The sequence below is a fragment of the Cibotium barometz genome, chromosome 61 (genome assembly GCF_041138505.1).
Source record: "Cibotium barometz isolate CiBa-2024 chromosome 61, ASM4113850v1, whole genome shotgun sequence".
Lineage (NCBI taxonomy): Eukaryota > Viridiplantae > Streptophyta > Polypodiopsida > Cyatheales > Cibotiaceae > Cibotium > Cibotium barometz.
The window spans coordinates 6530838-6552496 of NC_141106.1; the positions used below are offsets into that span (position 1 = coordinate 6530838).

General features: G+C 41.6%; 1 protein-coding gene across 1 annotated transcript; it reads right to left on the minus strand.

Annotated features, from left to right (window-relative positions):
- Window positions 1-2048: 2048 nt before the first annotated feature.
- On the minus strand, window positions 2049-6680 carry LOC147604503 (uncharacterized). The gene is made up of 5 exons (XM_086794963.1): window positions 5843-6680; window positions 3349-3810; window positions 2891-3265; window positions 2639-2706; window positions 2049-2547 (listed from the first exon to the last, which is right to left on the minus strand). Exons 1-5 carry the CDS (start codon window positions 6542-6544, stop codon window positions 2340-2342), a joined length of 1815 nt encoding a protein of 604 aa, XP_086651089.1. The 5' UTR covers window positions 6545-6680; the 3' UTR covers window positions 2049-2339.
- Between the last annotated feature and the right edge of the window lie 14979 nt (window positions 6681-21659).

Consider the following 21659-nt stretch of genomic DNA (forward strand, 5'->3'; position numbering starts at 1 on the left):
TCTAATCACTCAAGTGGTGTTTTGAATGATTATTGTTGATCTTCATCTTGATTTTGAAGAGTGGCCAACCACATGAGATTCATTCTCAACAAGCTTCATCATCAACATCAACTTTCAAGCTTTCAAAGTGTTCAAAGTGTGCTTTTAAGCACTAATTATGTTGTTTAATACTAATTAAGCTTTTAATCCAACAAAGAAAGGTTATTATAAAGTATTCTTAAACACTAATAGTATTATTAAACACTAATAATGAACTAATCACCAAAATAAGTATCATTTGACACTAAAAATGTGCTTTTTAGTACTAATTGTGTTCTCTACACACTAATGGTGATCTTAATCACCAACCAAAGTGTTCATTAACACTAATGCAACCAATCTCCATCAAAATTAATAATTAAGCACAAACTCTAAGTGCTAAACCATAAAAATTACTATTTTAATCTCTTATTTATGTAACATTCTCAACTTGATTAAGATTGTTGCACTCTCATAAGCCTCTCTCTTACTAATTAAACCTAAATATCATAAATTTTTTATTTTTTCTTCTTCATAATCAACCCATTACTCTCTCATAATCTCTTTCAATACCCAATGTCAAAGGACACTCAAATCAAGTTCTCGAGAGAGGGCTTCCACACTTGGCAAGTCCTTGTCAAGTACAAGATGATGTCCAAAGGCTTTTGGCCATTCATCTCTGGCACCAAGGTTATTGATCGAGCAAAGGTTGAAGATGTTGAAGATGATGAGAGGACACACGTCATCATTATGCTTCATCTTGATGAGACACTCATCCACCATGTAGACCAGCTTCCGATTGCAAAGGAGAAATGGAATGAGCTTGATAAGCTCTATGGAGCTTGTGATAAGAATTCCAAGATCTCACTCAAAATTAAATTTTTTTAGCTTGAAACTCAAAGAGGAAGATGACATTGGAGCCTTCATCTTTCACTTGAAGGGCCTTATGGCTCAACTTGCATCAATGAATGCAAGAATAGATGAAGATGATGCAGTGGCTGTTTCGCTCAAAGCAATCAAGAAGGTGTACCCCACCTTAGTCACCACCCTGAAGAACATACCTAATCCCACCCTCGAAGGAGTCATTCAATCTTGTCTTGATGAAGAAAAGAGACCAAAAGGAAGAGCTGAATCTTCAAATGCAACCACTTCATCGACTATCGAACAAGCTTTGTCACATCAAGTGGTCAAAGTAAGATGTGCCCATTGAAAAAAGGTGGATCATTTGGCAAATAATTGTTGGAACAAATATCCCAACAAAATGAAATGTAACAAATGTAAACAAACGGGACATATCACTTCTAAATGTCCTAACACAGAGTCAGAGGTCAACTTTGTATCAACCTCTACCTCTGCTGAGAAATTGTTTTAATTCTCAATGTAATCACGCCTATATTCCAAACCTTGTACGTCTAATGTTATAAAAGCATCCTATGTCCAATACCACCTATTCTATCCTTTCATAGTTGGTATTAAGGGGAGGTATTAAGGGACTAAGGTTATATAGAAGGGGAAGAGAAGGGTATGAGTGTGAATGGATCAAAATATTTCACATTCTCACATCAGAGACCTCAAAGATGAGTGCAAAGACTATGTACTCCAAGCCCAGGAGGATCATGTGTGGTATTCCTACTTTCTGTAAGACATTAAGTGTCCTTTGGTGCAAGAAAGATGTGTAAAAATGGAGCTAAGCCTTGGAAAAGATACCATACATGGAAGGAAAAGGAGTCGGAGGGGTGGAAGAGGGGGTATTTAGCAGAATAACAGGAAAATTTTGCAATTTGAACCATTCCTCGGAACCTTCTGTAAATGGAGTCAAACTTTGAAGATGTTGGCACGGTGGAAGAGGGGGTATTTAGCAGAATAACAGGGAAAGATTTGAATTGCTGAGATGCTTACTCAAAATCTTAAGTGGACAAAGACATAAGCCTTAATTTGATGCCTAAAGGGGGGACAACCCAGTAAGCAGAGTGATGCCTATTACTAGAACACATTGACTAACTCGCACATATCATACCATTCGAAAGAGGTGATGGGCAGCACATGCTGAAAAGTTTTTTGAAAATGAGTTACTTTTTACAAAACTGCGGTTAGTGAATATTGTTAGAAGTTCCCTCAAAAACATACATACTTCCACTATAAGAAACAAAGCAGGGTATCACTTGCAGTAGGGTTATCTTTGATGATTGCAAGTGGACTCCCAATACTTGGAACAGTTAGATACTCCATTGTTTCTCCCAATCCTTGGAGCTGTTAGATGCTCCATTGCAATCGTGCTTTTGCCCAGCTTGACTATGCATTGACAAGCAGACTATGCATCCTTACTTCAGGAATGTGGATGCTTGCTGTCTCAAATCAAAGGACTTCAAAGCCTGAGAATGCAACATCCCATCTGGCATGAACAGCCCACTTGGTCCACTAGGCAAGAATAAACCCCTTGGGATCATATCTTGTGGTGACTCTACCTTTGTTTCCACAGCCTTCACCCTTTTCACATATTCAAAGAACTCAGAAACCTGTCTGGCATAACTGACGCCAACAAACCAAACAAGTAAGACATCTTGCATTTACATGCAACAAAGGCATGCCTGTGGTGGGATACAAAAGGAGAGAAACATACACAGCTTTCGCCTCAAAATCCCTTGTGAAATCGATATTGGCTTCGCAGTCTAAGATCAGAGCAGGTACCTACAGCAGAATCCAGTAAGAGATCCTTGAAGAAGCCCAAGGTTGTACCAAGAGAGAAATGTGTTTGTACCAAGAGAGAAATGTGTGTGTGAGAGAGAGAGAGAAAGAGAGAGAGGTGAAAGAAACACACACAGTGAGAGAGAGAGCCAACTTGCCAAGTCTATGCAGGACACCCATTGCTCACCTTTTGAAGGGACGAATGTACATGTTCACCTTCAAGGTAGTAAACACGATCTTGAAGTGTTGGCGGAAGGGGTTCAATCACTTGAGAGGGTCGAGTCACTGAGAAGATCCCTTCACTCTTGCTGGTTGCTGGAAAGAGCCACTGCTCGTGTTTCTCATGCAAACCCCTCAGATAATCAAGAGTGACACCTTGTTCCTCTGGCCTTTTCCTCATTTGTAATCGTCTATGGCAAGTATCAGGACTGGCCCTGAGGTAGATAAACCCATCAGGAACTAGCCCTGGAAGGACAGAGACAACAGGGTTAAACCAGGAGTCATAGATACTGATCTCCATCTCATTCATCCACTTCGCCTCATGGACAGCACGCACAAACACCTGCATACATGAACATCTTATACATTAAAAAAACTTGATAACCATTATTTCTGACTATCTTCAATGAACCAAGGTTTACTTACCATTCGATCACTGAAGACGCTTCTTTCCATCAGCCGAAGTGGTTTTATGCCCCCAGCTGACTCTTGTTCTTGCATCAATCTAGTGATAAAGACATAGTTCTGAAATGTGTATGCATATCTTTGGGGCTCAGCATAGAAGGCATCTAGTATGTTGAAATGCTCAGGGCCAACATCTTGCCATTTTGCAACAGGCTCTGGGACTATCTCCACAAGATCCCTTAATTCGATAGCTTCGTTTGTTATCCTATGAAGAAACGTCGTCTTGCCAACACTTATATTGCCTTCAACACAGAATGTAAGCCTATTCTTTGCTGTATGTAGATTAGAATTTTCCTCTGATTTCAAATCCTTCTCTACAGTATCTTTTATGTAGGTTGTAATGCTCATTGCATGATGCTTATGAAGTATACCAACAGAGCTTTGCAGGTACTCAATCATTTTGTCATTGCCATCACCACGAAACTGCAACAAAACACCTAAATAAATCTCTCTCTCTCTCTCTCTCTCTCTCTCTCTCACACACACACACGAGGGAGGTTCCACTGTCTATTCAGAGAGAGGTTTGGACCCTTATCCAGGATCATGGATTACCCAGATCAGTGGTGCCTAGGCCTCTTCCTACTAGAGTTTCATCACCACAAAGACTCACTGATTAGGGAGTCGAGACCCCATGGGAGACATCCACCCCAGCCCCAGGCGACCATCATTCAATTCTTCCAACCACGAGAGGATGCCCCACCAGCCATGGATGACTCATCGAGCCACGCATTCTCGAGTGCCCGACCCCCTGCCAAACCCCACTCTAGTGTGACTCTCGACCAGGCCACGGTACTACAGCGAGCTTGACGACCCAGACTCCTTGGACCTCGCCAACAACACAGACATCACTTGAGGAGATTTTGGAGAGGCATATAGCCACCTTCCCACCCCCTACGGATCTGCAGAGCGTTCTTCTACAAGCTAACCCCATGCTCGATATCCTTGATGGCCGCCACACCTACCAAGGGGTTAGCTCCATAGGCTGCCTTCATGAAAAGGTGTGTAACCTAATCTAAAACCTAGTCTAATGATCCAGCCCAATGCTGGACTGAATAGTCTAAACGATGAGAAACTGGTGCCAGGGAAGTCCTAGTGGACTCACCGACTGCTGATCGACAAGGTCCTAGACACAAATTCCCCAAATATACTGCAGCCGACAGGTGTCTCTTTTCAATGCGGGCTGACAGTCCTCTGGTGTCCTCTGGTGTCCTCCACAAGTCCTTCCCCTGCCCACTCAAGCACCACATGCTCCAAAATCAGGTTCTTATCCGGTTCTTTTATCTTTTGCCCTTCAGGACTAGCTTTGAGATCAACCCTGCGCATCTCTTGCACATGACAACACCCTAGTGGCCTTGGTTTTCTGATTGGTGGCGTGTAGAGGGAGATCCAAGCCTACACCCCTCTTTCCATTGATGTTTTACTAACTCTCTTAATCCTTGATTAAAAGTGTGTTAATCCCAAGTACTAGTAGCTTTACCTCTTCTTCGTTCATTGCTATTCCACTCTCTCAAAGCATTTGACTCAAGTGTGAGTACAACTATCCCGATTGACTACTCAAAGTTACCTACCCACCATAGCTCTCTCTCGCAACTCTCACACACTCCACAAGCATCTCAAATCATGCATTTTCTCAACCTAAGAAAACAACAAGAGCAGCAAACTGCAACCTCTGGACATCAACAGTGTAAGTAGTTCGTTATCATGAGGAGAATGATTCCAAAACAGGGACGCAACCTCCACTTAACCTGGACTACTTCCTCTAGTAACTCGTACAGCACAATCCAATGTACTCATGGTAGCCTCCCCAAGGGCTAACCAAAGGCACCACTACGGCAGAGAAAATATTCACTGATGCAGGATCTCTCACCAGAAAAAGAAGACTGTACTACCATATTTACAACAATATGGCAAGCTTTAAACGTATGGAATACATGTGTAACTAAGGGTGGCTTCAGATGAGGGCATCGGATAACCCTTGCAAGACCTTTCCAAGATCTATAGCCATTAGATGTGCCAGACATCTAGAAATGTGCCAAAGCTGATCTCACATTCCATGAGGCAGTTGGATAAATGATTTTTTGTCCTGCATTCTACTCCCTGTGGCCTCCAATTGCAAACGTTTCGAGAATCCAAAAAGCGTCTTTCTTTCTCTGACGACTCTCTTCAAGTCTCTCACACAAGCTAGAGCTTTGTGCAGGCTATTAATCATGCACCACCACTGCTGGCCATGTACTCCTATAGACGCCTGCCCCTATGTAGACAAAACAGCATACACTGCCCTCATCTGAAGAAGCAACACTAGCTGTGCCTAGCTCATACAATTAGTTAGCCTAATGTTTGCTCCACAGAAAAGATCCCCCCCGCCCAGATTTGTACAAAAAGCCTTAACTCATGAGCACACTGTACATCCCCTCAACAACGCATTGCAAGCAAGCAAGACGTGGGGAGGATATACCTTGTCCACATAGAGTTGCTTGAGCTCTGCAACCTTTCCGATTCCCTTGGCCACGAGTTTCTCCATATTGCGAGGGCCTATGCCAGGCACTGTTAGAAGGTCCGGGATTCTTCCTTGCGAATGGCGACTGAATAAGCCTCTTCTTCTCTCTGTGAGGCTCCTGATGGCTCCGGCTTTCTTTGGCATGCTGTTCTCCGGCGAAACTCTAGCGTCAGGAGAAGAAGCTTCGGCCTTCGCATCATCCTCGTTTAAAGGCAAGGCGGCCATGGAGTCTGCAGCATTGCTATTTTCCTCTGCTCCTTCTTCTTTCCCTTCCAATGCATGTGTATTCGGGGTTACAGCCGGCCGACCATCTATGCCTCCATGACAGAAACATCTCTGCACTGAGGCGTAGCACCCCCCCTGCTGCAGTAGGACGATGCGGCTGGGCGGCGCCTTTCTCACAGGCTGACCCAGGGTTAGGGTTAGAGCTCTGGAGCTTGGAAGAGCTTTCGCAGAATTGCAGAAAGTGTTGGTAGGAGAGCTACAACGACTGTTGTTCGTAGGATTGTCGTTGTTGCTATTGTTCAGAGCTGCAGAGAGCCTCTCAAACGAGGCCAAGTTAGAAGAAGCAACAGCATGGGAGTGATGGCAGCAGACTGAAGGAGGCGACATGGGCGACCTCAGACCGAACCTCCGAAAGGGATACACAGGCACTCGCATGGGAGAAGCTCGCTGGAGATGATAAAGCAGGAGGAGGAGACAGGGAAGGGCATCGGGTAGCTCAAGGGCCTTCGTCTCCCACTTCCTATATTCATCCACAGGAAAAGGAGCGCGCTCGTTCTCAAAAACTGTTAACTATTTAGGCTATACTCTTCCTTTGTTGTACGCTAGGTTAAACCTAGGGCCTTACGTTTTAAAACTTTACGGCCTTATGTTTTAAAGAAACGAAAACAACGAAACGAAACAGCGCAGCGCATAGTTGTTTCTCGTACCGGTACGAACCCATTCGTATCGTACCGTACGATATCGTATGGTATCATACGGTATGGTCCCCCACCTTGAGAAAAAAAATTTCGAATGTTAAAAAAATCTAGAAATCCTGCTTAGCGAAGTCCCAAATGCTCACAATAGTTCGCAACTTTCGTGTCCACTCAGTATTCTATATGGGGTTGCTGAGAGACCTAAAAAAAGCTGGCAAGGTAGACTGATAGTGTACACTTGATTGGTGGGATGAGAGAATCTTGCTACATCACTTGGAGATCCTTGGTATAGGTAGGCTAGACAGTCAAATCCTCAAGTTATGTACGAGGGAGAAGATTTGGACATGGCCATTGTGATCTAGAGAGGAGTCCCTAAACCTATCACCCTAGATGCACTGCTTGTATTCGTGCAAGGACGGTCCCTTAGTCATAAACGGTACACTGGGAGACCTTTGGTATTGCATTACCCATGCAGGTTCTTTTTTGGAGACAATTAGGAGATCCAACTAGGAGAGACACGTCTCCATGTTCTAGTTCCTCAAGCACTGTAGACTCCTCCCCTCCCCCCCCACATTCAAGCTTAAAGCTCCACAGTTTGTAAGTGTTTAAAAAAACCGTATTTTATCATACGATATCCGAAAATTTCATATCGTACCAAAATTCCCTTTCGGTATCGTATCATACAGTATCGTATTTTCGTACTGTGACAACTATGGCGCAGTGAAACGAAAAAAAAGATATTTCGATCATCTCTCTCTCTCTCAGCGTTCGTTCGGCAAATCTCTCTCTCTCTCTCTCTCTCGCGCGCGCTGGAGGCCATAGCCTCAAAATGCCCACCACAGCCTATTTGCATTTTATTCCTAGCTAAGGCGGTTCAAGAAAGCTCTAGAGAAACCTTGAAATTTTTATTTTAAAAAAAATTCTATTTTCTTAAACGTCCCATCTCCTAAGGTTACACCACCCTAAAGTTACACCACCTCACTCCTAAGGTTACACACCTCAACAAATTAATTAATTATCAAACAAAATTTGGCTACCATATTCATGTTTTTATTAGTGTTGCATTAATTAATGCTTGCTATGATATGTGTGTTGGAATTAGGGTTGCAAGAAAGCACACAAAGCTTGGAGAAGAAGAAGCAAGAATGCAAGATTGTGTCAATGTCCCCCCTACTAGGAGTGATGGTGTGAACGACAGCTAGCACTCATGTATAGGGAAGTGCCATGCCCGAAGTAGATCAGTCCACAAAGGGGAGCAAGCCCAAAGTTTTGCAGAAAGCTTCAAACTTCTCACGAGGAAACGCCTTTGTAAAAAGATGGCGAGGTTGTCCTGTGTTGGCACATATGCCAAGCTGATCTCTCTTGTTGTTGAGAGTCTCTCCCTGACATAGTGATAATGCACCTCAATGTGCTTTGTGCGAGCATGAAAACTGGGTTTCTTGCAACTCTGACTGTCAGTGTAGATAGAGGTGGCAGACTCCTGTCCAACACCCAAGTCAGCCACCATAAGCCGTCTTAGCCACACACACTCAACGTAGCTGTGAAAGCTGCCCTGTATTCAGCTTCACAACTAGAAGTGGCCACAGTAGGTTGCTTCTTGCTCAACCAAGATATGCATGAGCTACCGAGCATGAAAAAAAACCACTTGTGGACACTCTTGTGTCATAGCAACCAGCCCAATCTGAGTCCGAAAAAGCATGTAAATCTGGCGACAACGACCCCCCCTTGGGATAAAACAATCCAAGATGTATGGTGCCAAGTAGCGAAAGATGCGTTTAACTGCCTTCCAATGCTGAGACCCTGGGCTATGCATAAACCTGCTCACTTGTGAGACCGCAAACTGAATGTTCGGCCTCATAATGCATACATAAATGAGGCAACCAACAGCTGTCTGATAGAGTATGACATCAGAGTGATCTCCAGCATCATGAAGACTCAACTTCAAACCTGTCTCCATTGGAGTAACAATAGGATTGGAGTCTTCAAGGCCAAATCTCTGCAACAATGTCTCAATATACTTTGTCTGACACAAAGCAATACCTCCATCACACTGCTTAAATTGTATCCCCAAATAATGATGCAAATGCCCCAAATCTGACATCTCAAAAGAGGCATTCAAATCAGCCTTAAAATCAGCAATATGACTCTCATTTGGTCCTGTGAGTAGCATGTCATCGACATAGAGAGCAATGATTAGATGTACATCATCCACACGTTTAACATACAAAGTGCTTTCTGTTAGACTATTCTAAAAACCATGTGCAGTCAAATAGGCATGTATCTTTTCATACCAAGCTCGTGGAGCTTGCTTTAAACCATACAAAGCCTTTTTCAATCTACACACTTTGTTTTCTTGCCCTCTTTGAACAAAACCACGAGGCTGTGATACATACACCTCCTCATGCAAATATCCATTCAAGAACACGGTCTTTATGTCCAACTGATGTACATTCCAACCATTATGAGCTACCAATGCACAAATGCTACGAATGGCAGTCATACGACAAGTGGGAGCAAAGGTCTCATCAAAATCAATGCCCTTTTCTTGAGCATAACCCTTTGCAACAACAAGTCTAGCCTTATAGCGATCAACACTGCCATCTGGCTTTCGTTTCAACTTAAAACCCCACTTACATCCAATGACCTTTTTACCAATAGGCAAATCACACAAAGACCATGTACCATTCTTCATTATAGCATCATATTCACTTTGCATTACAGCCAACCAATTTTTTGATTTTTGTGTCTCATCAAATGAAAGAGGTTCTTTCTCTTCACACATACTAGACACAGCCAAAGCATAACAATCTGATGCATAAGAGGCATGTTGAAAACCTGAACGAGTATGACTAGAAATAGGTGCATCAATTTTACTATCACGCAAGGTTTGCACCAGCCATTCAAGCATACCTCTAGCCTGCTCATTTTCAGCCCTATCCTCATAAATTACATCCTGTAAATCTGCATCAGAAATAGGCTGATCTATGATGTCGTTTGAAATCTGCATAGGCTGAATATTTGCCTCATTTTAGGACTTACACAAAGGCTGCACAGCATCTTCCACCAATACAACATCTCGACTAATCAAGATACGCTTTGACTGCGGATGATACAATCTGTAACCCTTGCTCTCAGCACTATAACCAACAAAAATGCATTTGACAGTCTTATCATCCAATTTTCTACGTTGTTGCACAGCCACTACTAAAGCATAGGCCAAGCAACCAAAGACACGCAAGTGACTAATAGAAGGCTTCCTGCCATGCCAAGCTTTGTATGGAGTAACAGACTACAAGGCCTTAGTGGGACACCTGTTGAGTACATATGCAGCATACATGATAGCCTCAAGCCAAAACGCATGTGGCAAAGCTTAGCTCTTAACCATACATCGTGCCATCTCCATAAGTGACATGTTTTTCCTCTCAGCAACACCATTTTGCTGAGGGGTATACAGCATTGTACATTGGTGTTTTATCCCATGACTAGCCAGAAATGCATCAAACTCTTTAGACATGTACTCCCCCCTCGATCAGAACGGAGGGTGCCCACAGTACAATTGGATACATTTTCAACCATAAGCAAAAACTGTTTGAAGCACAAAAACACTTCGGACTTTGCCTTTAGTGGATATACCCATGCATGCCTTGAGTAATCATCAATGAAAGTCACGAAGTGCAAGTGTTTACCAAATGACGGAGTTTGCATAGGCCCACATACATCACTATGTACAAGTTGCAATTTGCGAGTGGCCCGCACAGAATCATCCTTTGGAAATACAGAGAACGCTGCATTTTGCCCAAAATACAACCTTCACGAACATGTTTTAATGGTGTCTCAAGAGGGGGCAATGAAGCACCCATATCAAATTTCTGCAAACGCAACAAACTAGCAAAGTTCAGATGACCAAAATGAGCATGCCATTGTTTTGCATCTGAAACTGCCTTTTCATCAGAAACTGCATTTGCTGAATCTTCCACACACTTGTCATAAGACCTATACAGCCCACGAAACAAGGTGCCAGATGCAATAATCGTATCACCAGAAGCCAAATCATGAAAAGTACATCTGTCTTCCACAAATTTGACTACAAGTCCAAGTCTAGCAAGCGCAGAGACAGACAATAGATTCTTCTTTATCCCTAGCACATACAAAGCATCTGAAAGTGTGAAAGTGCTGCCATTTGCAGCAGTAAGCATAATTTTACCAATGCCCTTCACTGGGTAAGAAGCATTATTGGCACATGTGACAGTATTCCCATTAGAGACAGCCTTAAGACAAGTGAACATATCACGATGTGAGGTAATGTGCTTTGTAGCACCACTGTCAAAATACCATACATCAGAGTCAACAGAAACTACCAAAGATGTATCATGTACAGATGGGTCATACTGGCAATACACGCTAAACGCCCACGCTAAACGCCCATTTTGTATCCTGCACAACATTTGCAGAATCTGCATTTGTAGAAGCATCCGCTATTGTGGCTGCATTTGACTCTTTCTTCTTTGCCTCTTTAGCCTTTAGCTTAGGACAATTCTTAATGACATGATCAGTTGCCTTACAATAGTTGCACCTGATCTTTTTCTTGCCTTTATCAAGAGCCTTCTCAGACCTATTGTTGCTACCTATGGAAGGAGAAGAAGACCTACTAATAGGAGAAGAAACAATGGAAGGGACTGCCTTACCACTTCTTCTCTGCTGAGCAGTAACAAATGCCTGATCAACTGCATGCTGCCTAGCCCTATTTTGCCTGGACTGCACTTCTTGCAAGAGCTTGTTGACTAAAGTATCATACTTGACAACATCAGGTCTGTCCTCAGTAACAAGTCTCCACGTGGAAGCAAAAGTCTGATATGACTTAGGTAAAGCATCAAATCAAAAACAGTTTGCATAAGAGAATGATCAGGAATAATCTCACTTGCAAAAATCAATTGTTCCTTGAGATCTTTAATCTCAGCAAGAAAAACATTCATATCATCATCTTCTTGCATAATCTTTGATTCTAGCTCTTTACGCAGGTAAGAGATTTTTGCCTCGTTACGACCTGCATACAAACCAGCTAGAATAACCCAAGCCTGTTTTACTGTTTTAGCTGAACGAATATATGGAGTGATGTTATGTTTGACAGAAAGTGCAATCAAGGCATGAGCCTGCGCATCTTTACCATCCCAACGAGCTTGTTCAGTAGTGGGTAAAACAGCAGCAACAGTAGAGCTACTAGAACCTGCAACATCCTCAACAAATCCTACATCCATAGAACCTGGACGTACATCCATACCCTGCACAATGTTCCACACTCCTTTTACAACCAAAACATGCTGCATCATGTATGCACAAAGTGGGTAGTTACTGTCTCCATCCAATTTGTCATCAGCAGAGACAACATGCGAAATACATCATTGCTGTTATCAGCCATGGCCACTGACTGAAACTGATGCAAAAGCTACCTGTAATGAAGCAAAGACTAAACAGAAAACAACTCGTGCTATGTAGCACAGTCCACAATAGAATACGTATGCAGAAAACTGCACTGTCGAAATTTCTGCACAAAATGACGAAAACACCTGTACAGAACTTGTAATGCAAAAACGGAGCCCGAAATGACCTCAGATGCAATTTCTGAGAAGGCCAACCCCTATGGGCATATCTACAGAGTATAGAGACATGCAAGCGCTCGTGAAAGCTCACCTCAATCGGAGAACGTGAGTCGGAGGGTGCTAGCGGCGTAGCCGTGGGAGCCGATGCCTGCTCTGATACCAATTGTTGGAATTAGAATTGCAGGAAAGCACACAAAGCTTGGAGAAGAAGAAGAAAGAATGCACACAACACACAGTGTATTAGATTATGTCAATGTACAAAGATAAGTTAGCCCTAGAATGATGGACGTATATACAAGCCGGGGGAAAAAACCTCCTAAGGAGGGAAAAAATGCCCGGCGGTCCTAAGTGTGTTCACACACATCACTGCCTATATATATGGCAACAATGTGCAGGCATTAATTAATTTAACTTTACATGATTAAGGTTGTATTAATCGTGTAAGGTTGTATTAATCGTGTAAGGTTAATATAATCTTCTCCCCGTCGTGGACTATGAACCCAATGCCCCTTGCGTCTCCGACAGTTACCACATGCTCGTCCTATGGTCTTACGCTCTGATGCAAAGGAGAAGCGTGAGGAGCTCTTTGATATTTCGCGCGTGGGGTTTCAAACCCGGACCCAGAACATGTTAGATAGCTAGTGCAAGATCCGATGGAGAGGTGCTCCCGCTGGAATGTGAACAACTAGCCAGTGCAAGAAGTTGTGGAAGGATGGCTTCATGGGGAGAAGAGCCGGGAACTTAGCCTTCATCATACGTTTTGTCAATATAGGAGAAAGCCATATGGAGAGACAATTTCAGTCCACATGGCCAATATGTGTGCGCCTTCCTTCTCTCTCTACACGAAAATTAAGTCTTCATACACCTTAGGAAAAAAAACCTCCCCCCTATGTTTCACCAGCCCTAACTAGTCAATTAATGAGAAAAAAACATTTTGGGTGCATATTCACACTTTTATTAGTGTTGTATATTCATGCTTTTATTAGTGTTGTATATTCACACTTTTATTAATGTTATATATTCACACTTTTATTAGTGTTGTATATTCACACTTTTATTAATGTTATATATTCACACTTTTATTAGTGTTGTATTAATTAATGTCTGCTATGCACGGGCATTAATTAATATAACTTTACACGATTAAGGTTATATCAATCGTGTAAGGTTGTATTAATTAATGCCTGCTATGCGTTGGCATTAATTAATATAACTTTACACGATTAAGGTTATATCAATCGTGTAAGGTTAATATAACCTCCTCATTGTCGACTGTGAACCCAATGCCCCATGCACCTCTCCTATGCGCCTCCGGCAGTTAATGTGCCTCTGCCAATCAAGTTGTACTAACATTGCCCGAGTTCACCCACGAGCTAAAGGCGAGTGGCCAGCCCTTCCTGTGGGTCTTACGCTTTGATGGGAAGGAGAAGGGCGAGGAACTCTTTGATATTTCACATGCGGGGCCTCAAACTCGGACCCACAACAGGGCAGTTAGCTAGTGCAAGATCCGATGGAGAGGTGCTCTTGGGAATGTGAATAACTAGTCACATCAGCGCAAGAAGTTGTGGAAGGATGGCTTCATGGGGAGAGGAGCCGGCAACTTAGCCTTCATCATACGATTCGTCAATATAGGAGAAAGCCAGATGGAGAGACAGTTTTAGTCCACATGGCCAACATGTGCACGCCTTCCTTCTCTCTCTACACAAAAATTAAGTCTTCATGTAAAAAAACTTCCCCCTATGGTTCACCAGCCCTAACTAATTAATTAATGAGAAAAAAACATTTTGGGTGCATATTCACCTTTTGTTGGGCATTAAATAATTAATGCCCACTACCGTGGGGGCATTAATTTTTTAATGCCCCACGCCCTTAAGTGAGCCTAAGGTTCAAAACCTTAGACAAAGTGCCCCAAGAGGGTGAAGGCGAAGCAAAGGTAGGGGGCAAACCTGCACGAAGAGGGCGAAGGCACGGGGGGTAAACCTGCGTCATGAAGGAGAGCGAAGGCAAGGGACACACAACTACAAAAGAAAGGAAAGAAGGAGAAGAAGCTCTAGCAGTGCCGTCTTGAACCAAGAGAGACAAGCAGGGGCGATGCCTATGTGAGAGTGAGCCTGCTTTGGCAAGCAGCCCACAGAAAAAAAGAAAATCATGTGCCAAAAAAAAGAAAGTAATGGAGGGTGCCATTTTTTTCGATTACTAAATAAGAACTTTTGGAAAAAAGTATATGCATCATACTTCATGCGCTTTTTTTATTTAATCAAATGTAGAAAAATGTTTTGTGTGCATATTGGCTCTTTTTGTTATCTAAAAACTTTGCATAGAGAGGGAAGAGAGGAGAGTGTGTGTAAGAGTTAGAAAGTGTCTTAACTGTTTTTTCACTATTAATAGCATTAGCAAGTTGCTATTGTAAGTATTTATCCTTATGTATTAATGTTGTTAAGCTAAGTATAATTTAAGAGAGTATTTTGTGCATGCGCGCACGTGTGTGCATGTGGTAAGAGAGAGAGAGAGGGGAGGAGAGAGCCTTAGTATGACAATATGCAAAGAAGGTAAATTTAATGAGGTAGACTATATTGTATGATTAATTTGTAATTTATAACAGTAGAACCTTATCATAATTAGTCTATTTTCTAGATCTTTATTATGAATCATATATAATATTATTTTTCCACGCTATAATAACGTCGTTATGTGTGGTATGATGAAAAATATATGTACTCCTACTATTACATGGGCTTCCAGGCTAGTTCGAGCTATGGCATGAGAGAAAGAGCGCAGGAGAGAGAGAGAGAGAGAGAGAGAGAGAGAGAGAGAGAGAGAGAGAGAGAGAGAGAGAGAGAGAGAGAGAGAGAGAGAGAGGCTTCTCGAGAGCACTGGAGAAGTGCCGGATTAGTACCCTTCCTTCTACATGACTACTCTAATTAGAGCCTTCTACATGACTACTCTAATTAGAGCCTTCTAGTATTTTTACCATAAGGCCTTGTTCACACACACGTATGTGTATGCCTTATGCCGTGTCCCCCAATCAATGCTTCCCACTTAACTATGAGTTATGTCATAGTTCCTCCCCCTTAAGAAATGTTTTCGTTCTCGAAAAAATCATTGGAAGGTTCTAAAAAAAAATTAGGAATCCATTTCTTAATGGTGCTTACTCTCTCCCATGTAGAACTCTCTTCTGAACAATCTTTCCACTTAACTAAACATTCTTTATAGATTGTATGTCTAGTTCTCTTTTCACGAGTGTCTAGTATCTTCTCTGGCTCATGTGAAATTGATTGTGTATCAATGAGTTCCACTACCTGATCATCTTGTACAGGTTATAAGATTCACCTTATCTATTTTTGAGCCTGCTTACATGGAATACTGGATGTACTCCACTTGTTTTTGGTAATTGGAGTTTGTAAGCCATATCTCCTACAAGGTTATAAGATTCACCTTATCTATTTTTGAGCCTGCTTACATGGAATACTGGATGTACTCCACTTGTTTTTGGTATGAGTTTGTAAGCCATATCTCCTACTCTCTTAAGTACTGTGAAAGGTCCACAATACCTAGGTGATAACTTTAGACATGGTCCAGTCTTCATGGTATCAGATTGTGCAGGCATACTTAAATAGATTTGTTTTCCTTCCTCAAAGATAAGAGATCTCCTATGAGGATAAGAGATCTCCTATGAGGATTAGCATAGGTTCTAGCTTGATCTTTAGCTTTCCTAATACTGCTTAGCAAGACTTAGCATTTCATTCATATCCTCTAGAAAATCTTTAACTGCATGTACCTTCTCCTTTTGCAGTCCTACTGCATAGGGAGCTCTAGGTTGAAACCCATACATCAGCACATGAAAGGACTATATCCCCTAGAAGAGTGTTTGGCACTGTTATATGTTAACTCTACTATAGGTAAATACTCTTCCCAATTAGTTTACCGTTTAGTAACATATGCTCGTAACATGTCTTTTAGGATTTGGTTAACCCTCTTAGTTTGCCCATCTGTCTGAGCACTGCAGATGCTTAGCAGTGCTCATGCTAAGTTTAGTATCTAATCTTTGTTGGAAATAAGTGCTCACTAGGAGTACTTTTAGTCTTGGTCATCTCAGTGTATGCCATGTGGCACCTCTATAATTGTCCCATAAGTCACTCTACTCTATCTTGTACTTCTCACCTATATATTGTGGGTGTCACATTAATGAAAGTATCAATCTTGTGTCACATTAATGAAAGTATCAATCTTGTGTCTTGTCTACACTCATCTCAAGGTAACTCTTTGTCTTTCATTTTTGTTCTTGTTTCATTTCTAGTCTGCTCTAGCTTTCATATTTTCTACACTTTCATATTTTCTACATGGTATCAGAGCATTGGTTTTAGGGTTTTCCTGTTTTTTCCTATGAGCTTTCGCCATTCTCTCCAAGGTGTCCCACTCAATTCAGCGCAGCCCATGTGTTGCCCGCCATATCTTCAGGCCACCGCCTAACTGCATCTGTTGCCCTGCGTAGACCTGCACATGCTATCTAGCGTTGAGCTACACTCGTTGTGTATCATTGACTTGCATTTGTTGTCCAACGTCGCCTCTTATAGCTGCACGTGCTACCCTCACCAGATTCACAGCATTGGGACATAACTCGACCTGCTGCTGTAGCAACCCGCCAGCCTGAACTTGCTGTTGTCCGCCCTGTTCAGGCTCATACAGCCCACTGTACTGTTGCTGCTTTGGCTGCCTTCTTCATCAACTCAAGGGTGCGCATCATCTAGAAGCAACTGCAGATCGACTTTCCTCCTGTTAACGAGCTATTTGCTGCATTCAGTTCTGCCATTGTTTCCTCTTGAAGAGTCTACAAGGTACTGTGCATTGTATCCTGGTCAGTCCTTTTCTTATCCTCATATCTGCAAACTGCTAGTTCCTCATGCTTCGATGGGCTATCACATGCTATGGCCTTGACAAGTGGTGAGAGAAAAAAAAAATTTGGATCTCTTCTTTCATTCATTTCTGCAATCTTGTAAGGGAATAGACACTACCCTTGCATTTTAGCAAGAGGTAAGACCTTCCCACATGGCCTCTTCTACTCATTCTCTCATGTCTATCGACAAATTCAATGGGTCCAACTTTCATACTTGGCAAATCAAAATCAAGTGCCATCTTATGAAGGAAAGTCTTTGGGATGTTGTTCACCATGCTGCTCCCGAAGATTCCGACATTGAGCAAGTTATCACTTATGCTCCCACTGCCAAGAATGACAAAGCCTATGCTATCATCTTGCTCGGTCTTGGAGATGATTACATTCATCACATCTCCGACATACAGTCTGCTTCTCGAGCATGGATCACTTTGGATACCCTTTTTGGACCCCGCTCTAAAAACTCTAAGATTGCACTTATGATCTCATTCTTTGATCTATATATGCAGGAGGGAGCTACTATAGCCTCTCATGTCAATTATTTTCGTAGTCTTATGGTTCAGCTTGCATCAGTGAAGTCTCCCATCTCCGAAGATATTGCTATTGCTGTGCTTCTCAAAAGCTTACCTGACACCTATGCTACTCTTGTCACTACCTTCAAGTATCACAATAATCCTACTCTTGAAGGTATCATCAATGCTCTCCAAGAAGAGGAAAGAACAAAACAACAAAAGGTAACTGACACTGCATTTTTAGCAAAGAAAGGAGGTTCTAAGGTAAGAAAGCCTTGCACCCATTGTGGAAAAACTAATCATATGGAGAAGGACTGCTTCAAGGCCCCATCCATGCACCATTTGTGGCCGTGATAATCACCGGGAGAAGGACTGCTATTCTAAAACCTCTACATCAGCCCCTGCATCTACCTCAGCCCATGTTGCTGCAGCATCTACATCAGCAGATCTTGCTGTTCATTCCTCACATGATGAGGAGTGGGCTTTCTGATTACTTCACCTTTCTTGTCTACCACTTTGACCAAGGGGTTCTAGTGTCTTCCTCATTATGCTTTTTGACCTCTCTCTTGTCCCTACCCAAGAGGCAGAGATTGCCCTTGAGGAGGGGATGTCTTCAAGGTCCATCTGTTTGTACAGTCAGTCTTCTGTCTATCTACTCTTGTCTGTCTGTCTATCTGTTGTCTGTCTATCTGTCTATCAATCTGACCGTGTCTTGTTTTAGATCCATCTTGTCCCTATCCTTGTGGACCCATATGAGGATATCACTTGAGGAGGGGTGTCTCAGGATCTTTGTCTGTCATGTCTTCTGTCTTGTCTCTCAGTCTATAGGTCTTTATGTCTGTCTTCTAGTCTTGTCTTTCTGTCTTCCTCCTAGTGTCCACTTAAGGAGGGTGTTGGAAATAAGTGCTCACTAGGAGTACTTTTAGTCTTGGTCATCTCAGTGTATGCCACGTGGCACCTCTATAATTGTCCCATAAGTCACTCTACTCTATCTTGTACTTCTCACCTATATATTGTGGGTGTCACATCAATGAAAGTATCAATCTTGTGTCTTGTCTACACTCATCTCAAGGTAACTCTTTGTCTTTCATTTTTGTTCTTGTTTCATTTCTAGTCTGCTCTAGCTTTCATATTTTCTACACTTTCATATTTTCTACAATCTTGTAAAGACAGCTCTCCAAACATGACTATTGAATTTCCTATCCCGATCAGATACAAAGTCTGTTGATAGACCATACAATCGGTATAGGTTCTCAACAAACAATCTAGCCAATTCAGGAGTTTTTACATCAAATTTAGTTGGAATAAACCTACCTATTTTGGTTAACCTATCCACAATTACCCAGACAAAGCCGTGTCCTCTTTGTGTTTTAGGTAATCCTACAATAAAGTCCATGGAGATACTCTCCCATTTCCCTGAAGGAATGTTTAATGGGTGGAGAAGTCCTCCCAATTTCAATCTCTTGACTTTATTGATTTGGCATTTACTACATTTGACTACATAGTCAAGGACATCCTTATACTATCATGACACTCATAGAGTATATGGTGCCTCATTTCTTGGTCCTTGGAACACACACTCTACCCTTGTAGAGTAGATAGCCATCATCTATGGCAAAATTCTTCCACCTTAATCCTTCTTGAGCACTTGTTGATGCTTCCTCATTGGAAACCTCATCATTAGAATCCCCTTTTTCAATGGTTTCCCATATCTTGGAATATGCAAGATCAACCTGACATTTCCCTCTCATTGACTTAAGCAGATCATTCGTGAATTGAGTAAAGCTTAACTCACTTATCATTGGCATCTGACGAAGGGAATCTGCTACAACATTGTATCTTCCTTTATGATATCTTAATTCATAGTCGGCGAACTCTTGTAAGAGCTTGGCCCATTTGGCCTTACGCGACCCTTTAAATCTATTTGATTAGAAATCCACTTAATGCTTTCTTGATCAAATGCTATCATAGCTTTGGCACCATACAAATAGTGCCTCCATTTCTTCAACGCATGAACTATAGCATACAACTCCCTCTCATAGACTGACTAATTTTGTTGTGTACGGTATAGTTTCTTACTTTCAAATGCCACTGGTCGACCTTCTTGAGTTAAAACTGCACCTATAGCAAAATTTCTAGCATCAGTCTCAACCACAAAGGGTTTGTTGGGATCCATAATATATAAAATTGGAGCCGTAGGCTACTGCTACTTTTAGCTTTTCCATGCTTTGCCTTTGTTTAATTCCCCATCCAAATGTTTTCCCTTTCCCTTTAAGTCGATCAGTCATGGGAACTGCTATCTGGCACAAATAAATTGATGACAGAATCCAGACATCTCTAAGAAGATCTGTAGCTCTTCTAAATTCCTAGGTTCAGGCCACTCCATAATAGCCTTAACCTTTTTTGGATCCATGCTAATACCATCTCTAGAGATGATATGGCCAAGATAATTATTTTTGTTTGCAAAGAATTCACACTTGGATTCTTTGGCATAAAGGGAATTCTCTCGTAAACAATTCAAACACTTTTCTCAAATGTTGCAAATGTTCTTCTTTAGTTTTACTATAGATGAGGATATCATCAAGAAATACAACTACAAACTTTCCTAGATAGGGCCATAAAACACTATTTATGAGTTTCATAAATGTGGCTGGAGCATTGGTATAAGTCCAAAGAGCATTACCAAAAATTCATAGTGCCCATACCTATTTCTAAAGGCTATTTTAGAAACATCCTTAGTCTTAATTCCTACTTGATGATAGCCTGATCTCAAATCAATCTTAGTAAAGTAACGAGTTCCTTGAAGTTGATCAAAAAGATCTTCCATTCTTGGCATAGGACACTTGTTCTTTATCGTGAGATTGTTTAATGCTCTATAATTGACACAAAGTCGCATAGAACCGTCTTTTTTCTTCACTAATAAAATTGGTGAAGCCCATGGTGAATTGCTAGGTTTAATAAAACCTTTATCTATATAGTCTTTCAATTTCCTTTCTACCTCTATGTGTTGTGCTTCACGTAATCTATAAGGTGGTTTACAAATACGTCTAGCATCTTTAACCATTTCAATTGCATGATCAATTTCACCTCTCTCAAGTGGTAAACCACTAGGTAAATCAGCAAGAAAAACATCGTTAAACTCAGCAAAGCGATTCATTGAATTCATGTTTACTTTTATCATCGTTACTCACACATGAAAAGAAGCCTTTCTTTTGCATTTCAAAAATAGAGTACTTATTTACAAGAGACTGACACCAAACCATATATACATCACAAGATTGTCTTTCAAGAAGCTTTTGCAATTCAAGAGAACATATCAAAGGAGAATTTGGCACATTGTGCTCATCTTGAATAACATAAGTTTTTCCCTCCTTTTCAAAGTTGAGTGAGTTTTGCTGGTAGCTTCTTTTGGAGGGATGGTACCAAACTCCATAACCACTCTCTACCTAGGACTATATCTGCTCGATCCATATTCACAATTTGGAAATCAAGATTATCTTTATAGTCTTGAATCTCAATTTCCAAATTGGATACCATAGTCTCCCGTATTTTCTTATCCTCTCCTTGCATCATGGAGATAACATATTGATGAGCACTAGCAAGTTGGGAAAGCTTAAGCTTCTTGACAAGGGCATAATTCACAAAATTGTGAGTGGCTGAGTCATCTATCATGACCCTAGCCCTTTTACCTTTATCAAATCATGCATCTTAACTAATTCATGTAGACCAAAGGTAGATTTCCACATGGTAGATGACACACAACACTGATGTGTGATGTCCTCATGCAACACCTCAATAGATTTATACTTTTCATTTCCTATAATTGAAAGTGTTTGCACAACATGGATTTGCTTT

Excerpts from the sequence above, each read along its gene's own strand:
- LOC147604503 (XM_086794963.1), bottom strand. The coding sequence starts at position 6,544 with ATGCGAGTGCCTGTGTATCCCTTTCGGAGGTTCGGTCTGAGGTCGCCC. Across the intron at positions 3,811-5,842 it reads AGCAACTCTATGTGGACAAG|TTTCGTGGTGATGGCAATGA; the intron begins GTATATCCTCCC and ends GTTTTGTTGCAG. Across the intron at positions 3,266-3,348 it reads GCGTCTTCAGTGATCGAATG|GTGTTTGTGCGTGCTGTCCA; the intron begins GTAAGTAAACCT and ends TCATGTATGCAG.